Here is a 13421-nt window from a genome sequence, read left to right on the forward strand (position 1 = left end):
ACGAACGTACTACATTATATTCATTCCCCTGTGGATGGACAGTTTCTTGGGCAGAGATTGACTTGAGTGCTGTTCCATGCCAGCCATAGGCTCTTGGAACACATCAATGAAGAAAATGGAAAAAAAATTTTTGTTTTTGTGGAGTTTGAATTCTAGTGTGGGAGATCTAGATAATAAATTAGAAGATAGTACATAATTTCTAAAATTTACTTAACAGTTAACTAAAATGATATTTGAGTTATTTTCAAATTTTTCATTATTATAAAAATGTTGTTAGGAGTCATCTTTCTGAATTTTCAAAGCTTTGTTTTAACTTTAATATTTTTTTTTTGCTTTTTCTGGTGTTTATATTATCATATGGTTTAAATTAAGAATCTAATTTAAATTTTTCTACATTACTAATCATTTGTTTTAGCAATTTTTTGAATCATTCTTTCTTTTCCTGATAGCTAGATGACATAAATTAACTTCTCACATGTACTGTTTGAAAATTCTTTGAGTCATTTACTTTCTAATTTTTCTTTGGATATATTTGAAAATATTTTTATTGTCAAATATTTTTGATAATACTTATTGTCAATTTTTTTTTTAAATTTTAGTTTTAGATGGACACAATACCTTTATTTTATTTATTTATCCCTATGTGGTGCTGAGGATTGACCCCAGTGCCTCATATGTGCGAGGGAAGCACTGTGCCACTGAACCACATTCCCAGCTCCTGTTTTGTATCTTTATTTGATTTTAAGTAGCTTATATTTTTCCTCATTCACAGAATAACTGAAAAACTGTTTGTAAGAAAGTTCAGGACATATGTGACACAAAAACTGTGCAATTTATAACCAGGGATGGGACTTGTTTTCCTAAACCAGTAGTAATGAATTTAAAGGGGGACAGTTGTTTTTTTTTTTTTTGTAAGTACTGGTGATTGAACTCAGGGATGCTTTTTTGAGACAGGGTCTGGCCAGGTGTCTTAGGGCCTTGCCAAGTTGCTGGCGCTGATCTAGAAGTTGTGATCTTCCTGCCTCAGCTTCCTGGATTGCCCTCATGCCTGGCAATAAGAATTAACATCTGGAATCAGATGTCATGATTTTACAGTGATTTATAATCCTGGTTTAGGAAAATAAGTCCTCCCTTGTCATAAATTGTGCAGTTGTATTCTCAGAAGGACTGATAGGAAAAATTTTCAAGTTTAGTATTTTACAGGTTATAAAAATCATAGAACCTGCTATAGCATGTACTATTATATATTATTTGTTTTATATTACTGACAGTGATTCTGTTGATAGTGGTTTGAAGTAGATTTGCTTTGATCCTGCTGAGTTTGGGAGTGCAGGGTGTATTGTCAATTATTTACTGAATAGTCTGAAGACAATAACAGAAACTGACCATAGAGTTGGTAGCTGATAACATCCTTTTAAACAAGAGATATTAAAGAGTTAAGTTTAGAGACTCTTAGGATCTGAAAGTATTGCGTGCTTTAATAATGTGGAAGCATACTTGTAACCAATAGTAGACATTGGTGATGTGGCAAAATTCACATACATTTATTTTCAAAGCTGTCCTGGGTTTAAAAATAACCATCTCTAAAGTGGCTGGTGTATTTGTAATTCTCCATCAGAGTTGAGAGTTAATTAAATTATCAGTTGATAATAGATGGGGTGGGTGTTGGTTGATTTTATAGTCTTAGTGGAAATTTAAAGTTTTTGAAACATATAAAAGCCTGAAACATTTTCTGATTTTTAGGAAGAACTTTAACTTTGCAGTCCCAAATCTGAAAACCTTGTGGTCAGGTGTTTCTAGTTGTTAGTTCCCCTGGGGCAGTACACCTAATTTTTTAGTTTAAATTTTCAAACACGCAAAACTAGTGAGGATGGTGAAATGAAACCCAAGTAGCCATTATTCAGCTTTAGAAATTATCATTTGATGAATTTTTTAATCTTTCCTTCCATTTCCTTATTCATTTTTTGAATATTTTAAAGGAAATCATAGATACTATGTCAGTTCACTAAAAATGTTTCAGTATGAGTCTTTGTTAAGGACTTTCAGGTTTTATGTAATCACCGTGCAATTATTATACCAGATAGAATAGACATACATTTCTTAATGCCATCTGAAACCTAGTTAATTTTAGATTTCCTTGATTATCTAAAAAATGATATTTTGAAATTATTTTTATGTATTAGCTGGAATTCTTTGATGAAAACCTATTTCTTTTCAACAACTTGGTTATTCTGAAATGCAGTTTGTACTGAAAAAGCAAGTTAAATATTTAATTCTTTATTTCTCAATTTTAAATTAATGGATTGATAATATAATCGTCTCCAGTGGTGACCGATTAATTTTAATTTTGGAGTATCCAAAATTAAAATCATGAATTTTGTATGATTGATGTATTTAAGTCAGTTGCAGTGAATATTTATTTGGAGATCCAGATTGCTGCCAGTGGGTGCCCCTTCATGTTTGTGGTATCTTTTTGATATCACCTTTTCAATCTTTTATGGCTTCTTTTGATTTTTTTGGTAAAAGGTGTTTTCTAGACCTGGAGTAAATTATTTCTCCAAGGAAACTGGTTGCTTTTAGTGGAAAAGTGGTATTTTTTATCTTAAAAATTTATCAGCCTATTGAGATAGAATGAAAGTTGTATATATTGAGACCAGATTTTATTTAAGAAGATATCACCACCAGCTCTTTACTAGTCACATCTCCCTAATTGATATTTCTGTATCCAACATATACATATATATAGCTATACCTCATTGTTTTAGTTTTTGGCTGAGGAATTTTTCTTTCATTAATTTGATTTTAAGTGCTATATAAATTTATTTCATTTGATTAGCTTACCTAGAAGATAAAGTCAAATTTGATTAAGAAGTTTCCTTGAAGTTAATAGTGAACTAGTCTTTAGTTTTAAACTATGTCTTATTTGCCACTAGATGGACCCATTCTCATAATGAAATGAAAACTGAAAATTTTTTTTTAACATCAAAGATCTATTTAAGGGCTGAGGTTGTAGTTCAGTGGTAGAGTGCTCACCTCGAATGTGGAAGGCCCTGGGTTTGATCCTCAGCACCATATAAAAATAAAAGGTATTATGTCCGTCTACAACTAAAAAATATTTTAAAAAAGATATATTTAAGCTTGTAGTATACTTAGTTAATGGAATTTTTTTACATCATGTGCACACATTTTTTTCTAAAGAGTTTGTTGGTTTTATAATTTCATACTTCTTACTTTTAAAACTCTAGTCCTCTATATTTTGATGGAGAACTGAACATTAGAACTAAAACTGTATTTGCATAGTAAAGAGTTATTAAATGAGAAATGAATGGTATTTTAAAAAATTATACACTTTCACATAATTTATTACTTAGTAATTCTTACATTATTAAGAATTACTTTTTCTTACATTTTCTACTCAAAATATTTAGTTAATCTTGCTAGAGTGAAAACTGGATACAAAAGCCATAGTATTTTTTTTGAAACACATCTAATGTTGAAATACTTGTGGCTTAAAAGTTGGCTTGAAAATATGAGGTATATTAACATGTTGGGTTAAGATACATGTTAAATTAAAAAAATCTGTTTATAGCTAACATCTTTGTGTGACTTTTTAATTTTTGGATACAAGGGATTTAACCCAGGGGTGTATAACCACTGAGCCACATCTCCAGCCCTTTTTATTTTTTATTTTGAGATAGCAGGGTCTCTCTAAGTTGTTTAGGGCCTTGCTAATTTGCTAATGTTGGCCTGGAATTTATGGTCTTCCGGCTTCACCTGGGTTTATAGGCATGTGCCATCATACTTGGCTCTGTGATTATCAAGGACATTTAAAAAAAATGTATATGTGAACAGTATATATGTGAATACATGACCAATGTGATTCTGCAACCTGTATACTCACAAAAATGAGATATGATATCCCATCTGATTCAAATGTATGATATGTCAAGGTCATTATACTGTCATGTGTAACTAATTAAAACAAATTAAAAAAAATTAAGGCAACAGAGATAATGGAATTTAATAGAATTTTATGATGATAGATATTTATTTTTAAAGGATCTTTCTGTTCAAAGATGGTTTCCATTTTTCATCTTTTCCGTTCAGAAACTTGAGTTGAATAATTCAATTTTATTGTTAACATTTGTTACTTAACTAGGTCCTTTCCTTAGTCTGTAAACACATCTAAATATCTTGTTTGGTAGCTCCTACCCAGGCCTTTCTTCCTGTTTGCAGTTCCCCATCCCTCAGCAGAGTGTCATATGTGCTGCCTCTCCCACCGCGCTCCCCACCACAGTGGTGTGTATCTACTACTGTGTCACAGTTTAGTCTCGGCCGACTCTGAAAGAATCTGTACTTGGATCCATTTATATCTGTTTACTTCATTGCAGCCTGGATTTGTTCTTCAGCACTCTTAATTAAATCTACTTTCAGTTCTAATCATTATATGACATTTAAACAGGTGAATACCCATATCTTGAAACTTCCTCTTTTCTCTGTGTGTATGACCCTGTTCTCTTTGTTTTATTAAGGTCATGACCATTCATTCTCACTTTTTTATGGATTATCTTTTTCCTATTCTTGAAAGGTTGGTTTCCCTTAGATTCCATGCTTGATTTTGCAATTTTACATATCCATTCTCAGTGGTCTTATCCATATCACACATCTCTTCTATAGTTGTTAATGATTATTCTTCAATCTACAGTTCCATCCAGAACTTTCTTGGAAAGTTTTTATCAACTACTTGTAAGCCCATAAGAATCTTAAAGTCATCATATTTGAAAGTTGAACTCATTGTCTTACTGGTAAGACTGATAAAATTCTTGTATTTCCTAACCTATTAAATGGTACAGCGGTACCAGTCACTTAAGTCAAAAACCAAAGACTGGTAATGTATCTTTTCTCTCAATCTTGACAGTTATTTGCCCTTCAGCTTCCAGAGTCTTAACCTTAAATGTGTCTTCAGTCTGTCTCTCTTATGCTCCCATTTCATAAGGCTTGTCAGTCAGATCCTTATCATTTCACACATTAACTACTGGAATGGTTTCTTTGCCTTTATTGTTGTTCTCTCCATTCTGGCTTTTTGTAAAGCCTGATACTTTTTATTTCCATGCTTAAAATTCCTCAGTATTCTTCCATTATTTTTAATGATCTCTATAGTATGGTGCTCAGGTTTCTTCAGGATTTGGACCCTTTCAGTCTCTCCAGTTGCATTAGGTATTACTGTCTTATTATACCCCATGCTCTAGCCATTCTGATTTATTTATAGTTTGCCATATGTGCCTTTAAAATTTTTAAAATTTTAATCCATATGTGATTTTTGATTCATACATTTACCTTTGTGAAGATAGTTCCTACTGTCTGCAACTCCTTTATATCCTTGTATATTGAGGGTTTTTCAGTAAAAAGATTTTTATTCAAATTACTCATGATCATTATCATTTTCTGTTTTTTTATGGATATAGGAATTAATCATTTGGCTCTTTGTTGATAGTGGTTTTCAAATTTGCTTTTAAGTAACAAAAATCTTGTTGAAAGAAATCCTTCCTTTTTAAAATTTTTTTTGAAATCTTTCCTTAATATAGAAATGAGATGACAGTGATATTGTGTTGCTCTTTTTTTTTTTTTTGAAAGTACTGGGGATTGAACTCAAGAGCACTTGACCATTGAGCCACATCCCCAACCCTATTTTGTATTTTATTTAGAGACAGGGTCTCACTGAGTTGTTTAGTGCCTCGCTTTTGCTAAGGCTGGCTTTGAACTTTTTGATCCTACTGCTTCAGTCTTGGAAGCTGCTGGGATTACAGGTGAGTGCCACTAAGCCTGGGTTATTGCTCCTTTTTTTTTTCTTAAATATATTTTTTAGTTGTCAGTGGATCTATTTTATTTATTTATATGGGGTGCTGAGAATCGAACTCAGTGCCACAACACCAGTGCATTTTTTAATATATCAAATGTATAACTTTTTGTTTTCTTTTGTCCATACTGGGGATTTAACCCAGGGTTCCTTTGCTACTGAGCTACATTCTCAGCCCTTTCTATTTTTTAAGACAGTGTCTTATTAAGTTGCTGAGGCTAGTCTTAAATTTGTGATCTTCTTACATCAACCTTCCAAGTACCTGGGATTATAGGCATGGACCACTGTGCCTGGCCAAGTTTATTATATTTATTTTTTGGTAAGGTCAGTCACTGAGAACAATATTGATAAATACTAACATTTGGATTATGTTATTAATGCCAGTTGCAGACTAGAACCAGCATCAAGTTAAAAAAAATGATGACATATTGAGATACCATTTATTTTTTATTTATTTATTTTTTTTAAAGAGAGAGGGAGAGAGGGAGAGAGAGAGAGAATTTTAATATTTATGTTTTTAGTTATCGGCGGACACAACATCTTTGTTTTGTATGTGGTGCTGGGGATCGAACCCGGGCCGCATGCATGCCAGGCGAGCGCGCTACCGCTTGAGCCACATCCCCAGCCCCTTGAGATACCATTTATATATATTAAATTGCATTTAAGAAAAATGTCCAAATGATGAGTTGATGTATATAAGATGCTGATGAAACCACAGTCATGATTCATAGTGTTTGCATTTCATTCTTCTTTGTGTCCATTCTCTCTTCTCTCTTGGTTTAGATTAGGCAGTCATTTTCTGTTTTCTGTCATTATAAGCTAGTTAACATTTTCTAGAATTTTTTTGGAAATGAAATTATATATGTACTTGTTATCTGGCTTCTTTCACTTAGCATAGTGGTTTTGAAATCATCCTTGTTGCATTTATTAATAGTTTTCTTTTTTTTGTATCTACCTAAGTATTCATTGTATGAATATATATTTTGCTGATAAGGGGCATTTGAGATGTTGGCAGTTTTTGGCCATTGTCAATAAGATTACTCTGGACATTTGCCTTTGTGTTACTGTGCACTTTATGTACAAATCTTTACATGGACATTTTATTTTTCTTCATTAAATAGGATCAGAATGTGCAGGTCACTTGTTATAGGTGTGTGTTTAACTTTTTGGTAATTGCCGAATTGTTTTCCAAAGTGATTTTGCCATTTTACATTTTCATTAACAGTGTATGAGGGTTTCAATTTCTCTGCATCTTCACAAACATTTTATGTGATTAGTCTTTTTAATTTTAGCAGTTCTAATGAGTGTATGGTAAGGTCTCATTACACCTTTAATTTGCATTTTTCTGGTAATCATGTACATTTTTGTCTTGCATGTTTTTTTTCTATAAAAAGTGAATATTCAAATCTTTTGCATAGATTTAAAAAAATTATGCTGTCTTAATTAACAAGCAATAAAGAACTGTAAGAGTTCTTATTTTTTTTTTTCCTTTTATGTTATTGGGGATTGAATCCAGGGCCTTATGCATGCTGGGCAATGCATGCTAAGCAGTTGCTCTACCACTGAGCTTCACCCCCAGCCCTGTAAATGTTCCTTATGTATTCTTTTCCAGTTATATGTATTGAAAATATTTCTGGGGCTGATTTCTTTTCAGGTATTTTTTAGTTGTCAGTGGACCTTTATTTTTTTTATATGCAGTGCTGAGAATCTAACCCAGTGCCTCACATTTGCCAGGCAAGCACTCTACCACTGAGCCACAACCTCAGCCCCTGGGCTGATGTTTTTATTTTCTTAATGGCATCTTTTCTTTTCCCTCCCGCCCTCCCTCCTTCCCCCCTTCTTTCTCTCCTTCCTTCCCTCTGTTGCTCCCTTGTTTCCTCCTTTCTTTCCTTCTTTTTTGAGTATCTCTGAATAATTTCTTTTACACTTAGAGCTGTTATAGGCTAGAAAAATACGGAATGCTTCATGAATTTGCATGTCATCCTTGCTCAGGATTCATGCTAATCTTCTCTGTATCATTTCAATTTTAGTGTATGTGCTGCTGAAGCAAGCCCTATGGTATCTTTCAAGGAGCAAAATTTATTGTTTTGAAATAACCTAATTTATCATACTTCATATTATTTCACACTTTAAAAAATGTTTTATTGAAGAAATCTTTTCTAAGATGGTGAAGATTTTTCTTCTGGAAGTTTAGTAATTTTAGCTAGTTTATTTCTATATTTGAGCTTGATTGCATTCTAAGATAAACTGTGTATGCAGAGAATTTTTTTTTTTTTACATGTACAAAGGAGGAGTAAATTTAATGGAGAAGAGTACAAATTTGGGTGGGAGGTAAAATTTACTCTTAAGGGAGTGTTCACTTTATTTATGGATTCCATTTGTTATTTATTTCCATAGAAATACTATTAATATACAGTGTATATAATTTGTATCTGTGAAACCAAATTCATTCTTTTATTAAAATGAGAAAAGATGAAAAGCAATAGTAAACTATTTAACTTTTCTCACTAAAATTTAAATTCTGCCTAAATAGAAAACTAAGGTTAACAAAGATCAAAGGAGAAATTTTACTTTTTTTTGAAGACCATTAAAAAAAAAAAAAAGAAATATCTTAAACAATTAACCAACCAAACAAACAAAAAAGCCCAGATATTTCAGGAAAAACTTTATTTTGAGATCTTCAAGGGTCATTTAACCTGGCAGCAATGTTTTCATGTTAGTAATATCCACCAAACTATTGTATAAGTAGTTAAAATAATTTTGAATATGTCCTAAAAGATGATTTCAGAAAATCAAGTTTCCTTTTCACCCTAGGTTTCTTTCTTCTAAAAATTTACTTTGAAAGACTATAAGCAAATTGGCTTCTAGAGAACTTCAGGCTAGTTTTATTTTTATTATACTATATCTTCATCAGTTAATTATTTTCTGTGTCAAGTCACTTTGAATGATTACTAGTATCAACCTTCAGATGAATTTATATTTCCATTAGTTTCTTGGTTTTGCTCTAGTTTCTGCATTTAAAAAAAATACACGATTTCTATCTTTCATATGCTTGTCATTGATTATAAGGGCTGGAAAATTTTTTCCAGAATATGTGGAATAGAGGTTTCTTATGTGTGTTTGTGTGAGTCCTTTTGAATTTGAAAATAACTCCTTATATAAGATACTTTATACTTATAACCTAGAGACAATTTTAAATCAGTAAACCAATATATTACATTTAAACTTCTAGCCTATGCTGTAAATTAGATTCTAAGCAACTTGAACTGAAAAGTTACTAAATTATAAGAGAATGTATTTCAAGCTCTTTAAATGTACAGTGTAATTTTATAAAATAACTGAATTGTTTTGATGACAATTTGGAATTTTAAAGTAAAATGTAGCCTCTGCTGTGATTTATTAAATTTTAACCAAGTTAATTTATTTTGTAGGTGTTCATTGTACCCATGGTTTCAATCGCACTGGTTTCCTCATATGTGCCTTTTTGGTGGAGAAGATGGATTGGAGGTATTTGTATCTTGTTATAATTGATAAAAATTTTTATTGATATTTTAGTTGTAGCATATTATATTGCCAAGTTTTTTGAGCTCATGATTAATATAATTTGAAATGTTTTTCATTTTGAATATGATTAATCTTTAGATTAACCTGCTTGTTTTGTATTAAGTGGCACATTAGTTGAGTGATTACAAATTCCATAAATTATGTATTTACATTTCCATTTTTTTTCTCATAGAATTATCAGAGATAGATTTTTTCAATATTTTGTGTTCATATTCAGCTTTGGAAATTGTTGTTATTTCCCTTCTAAATATTGTCTTTTGTATAGCTGTTAAGTACTAGGAACAAATTATAATATTATATGAAGGAAATCTTTCTGGAATAGGATTTCATTTAAACCACTCAGTACATCCTTATTGAGCATCAGTTGTTTGTATCATATATTTTTTAGAGAAACATATATTTTAGAGAGATTAGAACATTAGTTACCTAAAATTTCAAAGAGAATAAGATATTACTAATTGAATTTTTTCATTGACTGATTGTCATTATTTATGTTTATAAAGCCTTTTACATAGTAGGTCCTTTTTTGAATATAATCAGCCAAAATACACATCTCATTGTGCTTATTCCATTTTATACATCCTCCTGTGCTTTCTGGCCATTGAGAAACTCTGTACAGTAACCCCAGACTTTTAGGCCATACTTAGCCCATGCGTACCTTTCTCTCATGACCTGCATTCTCAGTGCCTGGGTCTTTCAGAAATTCCTGAAAAACAACATGTTTTATTTTTGTTCACATTATTATACAATTGTTGACTGCTGTCTTCTGTTAGAGTAAGACTTTAACCTTTAAAAATTTGTTGAAATTCTTCAGTGACTTTACCCACATCTTTTTTTTTATTATTTATTTTTTAGTTGTAGTTGGATGCAATACCTTTATTTATTTTTATGTGGTGCTGAGGATTGAATCAGGGCCTCACATATGTTATTCGAGTGCTCTACCTTTGAGCCACAACTCCAGACCTCTTACTCACATCTTTAATGTGCTTATAGAAATGTACTTTTAGAATTGAGGAATTGTCAGTATGCCTTATATTAAAACTATTTCAGAATGAATTTATCCCTTAATACTTGAATGCTTAGAGGGTAAAGTTTAAATGCTTAGAGGGTATAGTTTATCCATTTTATAAACCTCTATTATCCTTTGTGATGTCTTGAATATAAGTAAGTTTTGATAAGTCTGAACAAATGGAGAATAGTGAGGACATTGCGTGGCGTTTGTTTTCCGTAGTATTGAAGCAGCAGTTGCTACTTTTGCCCAAGCCAGACCACCAGGAATTTATAAGGGTGATTATTTGAAGGAACTTTTTCGTCGCTATGGTGATATAGAGGAAGCACCACCACCACCTTTATTGCCAGATTGGTGTTTTGAGGATGATGAAGATGAAGATGAAGATGAGGATGGAAAAAAGGAATCAGAACCTGGGTCAAGTGCTTCCTTTGGCAAGAGGAGAAAAGAACGTTTAAAATTGGTAATGTTTAAAAATCTTGCATTCTTAACCTTCTTATAAACTTTTTGAGATTTAGGAAAAATGGCATGGTAGCCATATTTCTTTAGATAGGTTTGTATCTGAAAGTTTCTAAAGGTTTTTAATAGCTACGAGTATGCCTTCTAAGAGAAAAATTGCAGTTATGAAAATTCATCTTATTTAAATTTCTTAGGTAAACCAAAGAAATCTTAGATATTAAAATAAAAATTTACTATTTTTTAATAAAGTGCTATGAAATTCCAACCAAATATTTAGCAAGAATTTTTACTAATGCTTTAAAGTTGTTACATAGTTAAAATTCTTTTACATATGGGATTACAGATGTCCCCCACTATGCCCAGCTGTCAGATAATGAAAGTGTGGATCTCCTATAGGATCTTTGTTAGTTTTTCTTTTTGTGTCCTTTTGATTACTTGCCAATTGTAATTTTTTTCATACTTAGTATTTTTGATTGAATTATTAGATATTATTTATGAGAAACTATGGGCATAATTTGAGGTTCTGATTTTCTTTCAGAGAGGATTTATTTTTGTTCCTATAAGGATTAAGAGCAGAGAGCATTGACTTAATCAGGGATTGAACTCTTTAGACATTAGTTGAGAGGTAATCTGTTAACAGTGCTTCTGGAGAAAAATTTTAGAGAGGAAAAATCATGTTGAGGTCTGATTTACCTCTTTGGTTTTTCTTCCCTTTGAGTTCTTGACCCTTCAGGTCCTTACTGCCTTTCAAATTCTCTTATATCTTCAGGCATTTTTAGTGTTTTGTCCAGCCTCTCGTACCTGCAAAATTAGTCTATATACTGGCTTGCCATTGTCAAAGCACACATCTTTCTTCCATTTTGGAGAATGCAATTAAGTTTGGTTTGATGGTGAGTAATGGTAAATTTTTTTTGGTACCAGTGATTGAAATTGGGGCACCAGACCACTGAATCACATCCCCAGCCCTATTTAGTATTTTATTTAGAGACAGGGTTTCACTGAGTTGCTTAGCATCCCACATTTGCTGAGTCTGGCTTTGAATTTTCGATCCTACTGCCTCAGCCTCCTGAGTTGCTAGATTAAAGGCTTTGCTACCTCACCTGGCATGGAATGATATATTTTTAAAAAAAAATTTTTTTGGAGTTGTAGATGGACAGCATGCCTTTATTTTATTTATTTTTGTCTGCAGTGCTAAGGATCAAACCAATGCCTCACACATGCTAGGCAAGCACTCCGCCACTGAACCCCAGCATCAGCCCCTGGAATGATAATTTTTGACAGTATTTGTGCTTATACTTCTAGAAGCAGAGTTATGAAAAAATTCTATAGCTTTATGTAGTGTTTTGATTTATTTCCCCCCTCATTTCAAGCCATAATTTGTAAATATTAGAATTATTTGCTTTTACTTCAAAAGCAATATAGTTACATTAAAGAAAGTTTAAAAACTAAAAAAACTTACTATCCTTCAATCTTTATATTAACCACTAGCATTTTTATTGAAGAATTTTCCCATTTATTTAATTTTAAAATACAAATGACACGAAGATAAGCTGTATTTGAAAATAAAAATTCAAATATCTAGTAGTATGTAGAGTTAAAAATTACTCTCTGCTCTTTGGTTATCCTTCTATACTAATTTTTCTGTGCATTTGTATATGTATTCTCTTTTGGATCTCCCCCTTTCCTCTCTTTAACATAAATGTATTTGAGCTTCATTTTTTACTGGGGTCTTATTGTTTCCTCCTCCTCCTCCCTCTTCCTTTTTCCTCTTCATACAGAACTAGCCTATTCTTAGTAATTAACACCAGAGGAAAACTCAGTGATAAAGCAAACAATGTCAGTTCATAAAATAATGCAGACTATTAGAAGAACCCCCAATTAGTGATCTTGGAAATGATAAGATTTAAAAAAAAAAGGTAGGTAGACTGCATAGCAGAATGCAATTGGCCGAAGAGGAAATGATTAAACTGGAGGATCTAACTAAGAAATTCTTCTAGGGCCAGATGTAGTAATGCACACCTATAATCCAGCATCTCTGGAGGCTGATAAAAAGTGTACTGTAAGTTTGAGGCCAACCTCAGCAATTTATTGAGACCTTGTTTCAAAATAAAAATGGGGGAATGTGGCTCAGTGGTAAAGTGTCCCTGGGTTCAATCTCCAGTAACTGCCCCATCTCCTAAAGAAAAATTTTCCAGGATGCAGCACAAAAGGACAAAGAAATGTCAAATATGAAAAATAGTTTGGAGTTAAAATATATATAATGAATTAAAAATAATTATGTAGTGAGTGATTTAAAGTATGAAATGTCAGAAGGAAGACAAAATAAGGATAGAAAATATCTGAGGATTATTTTTTGTGGTGATTTTAGCTGGGTCAGAGTAGTGATTTTACGAAGCTAATAAATGGAGAGTAAGAAAGTGGAGACAGTTGTGTTGATGTGCCTAGTACTATCCCACTTTTGGGGATTTGCTAGGAATGAAGGAACCTATTATTGTTGTACTCATAGCTTAGATTTATTACAGTAATGTACTG

At 32.0% G+C, this 13421-nt stretch overlaps 1 protein-coding gene and 1 non-coding gene across 2 annotated transcripts in view; one reads left to right on the plus strand and one right to left on the minus strand.

Annotated features, from left to right (window-relative positions):
• The window catches only part of Rngtt (RNA guanylyltransferase and 5'-phosphatase), a 229378-nt gene that overhangs the window by 17129 nt on the left and 198828 nt on the right, over window positions 1-13421 (plus strand). The window contains exons 5-6 of the mRNA XM_026410973.2: window positions 9289-9364; window positions 10653-10893. Of these exons, the coding sequence (XP_026266758.1) occupies window positions 9289-9364; window positions 10653-10893 (317 nt within the window). The remainder of the gene's footprint in view (window positions 1-9288; window positions 9365-10652; window positions 10894-13421) is intronic.
• Window positions 7805-7907, minus strand: LOC113198664 (U6 spliceosomal RNA). Its single transcript, XR_003302870.1, has one exon. It is a non-coding gene; the product is annotated as a U6 spliceosomal RNA (small nuclear RNA).

This window comes from Urocitellus parryii, chromosome 8 (genome assembly GCF_045843805.1).
Source record: "Urocitellus parryii isolate mUroPar1 chromosome 8, mUroPar1.hap1, whole genome shotgun sequence".
NCBI classification, from domain to species: domain Eukaryota; kingdom Metazoa; phylum Chordata; class Mammalia; order Rodentia; family Sciuridae; genus Urocitellus; species Urocitellus parryii.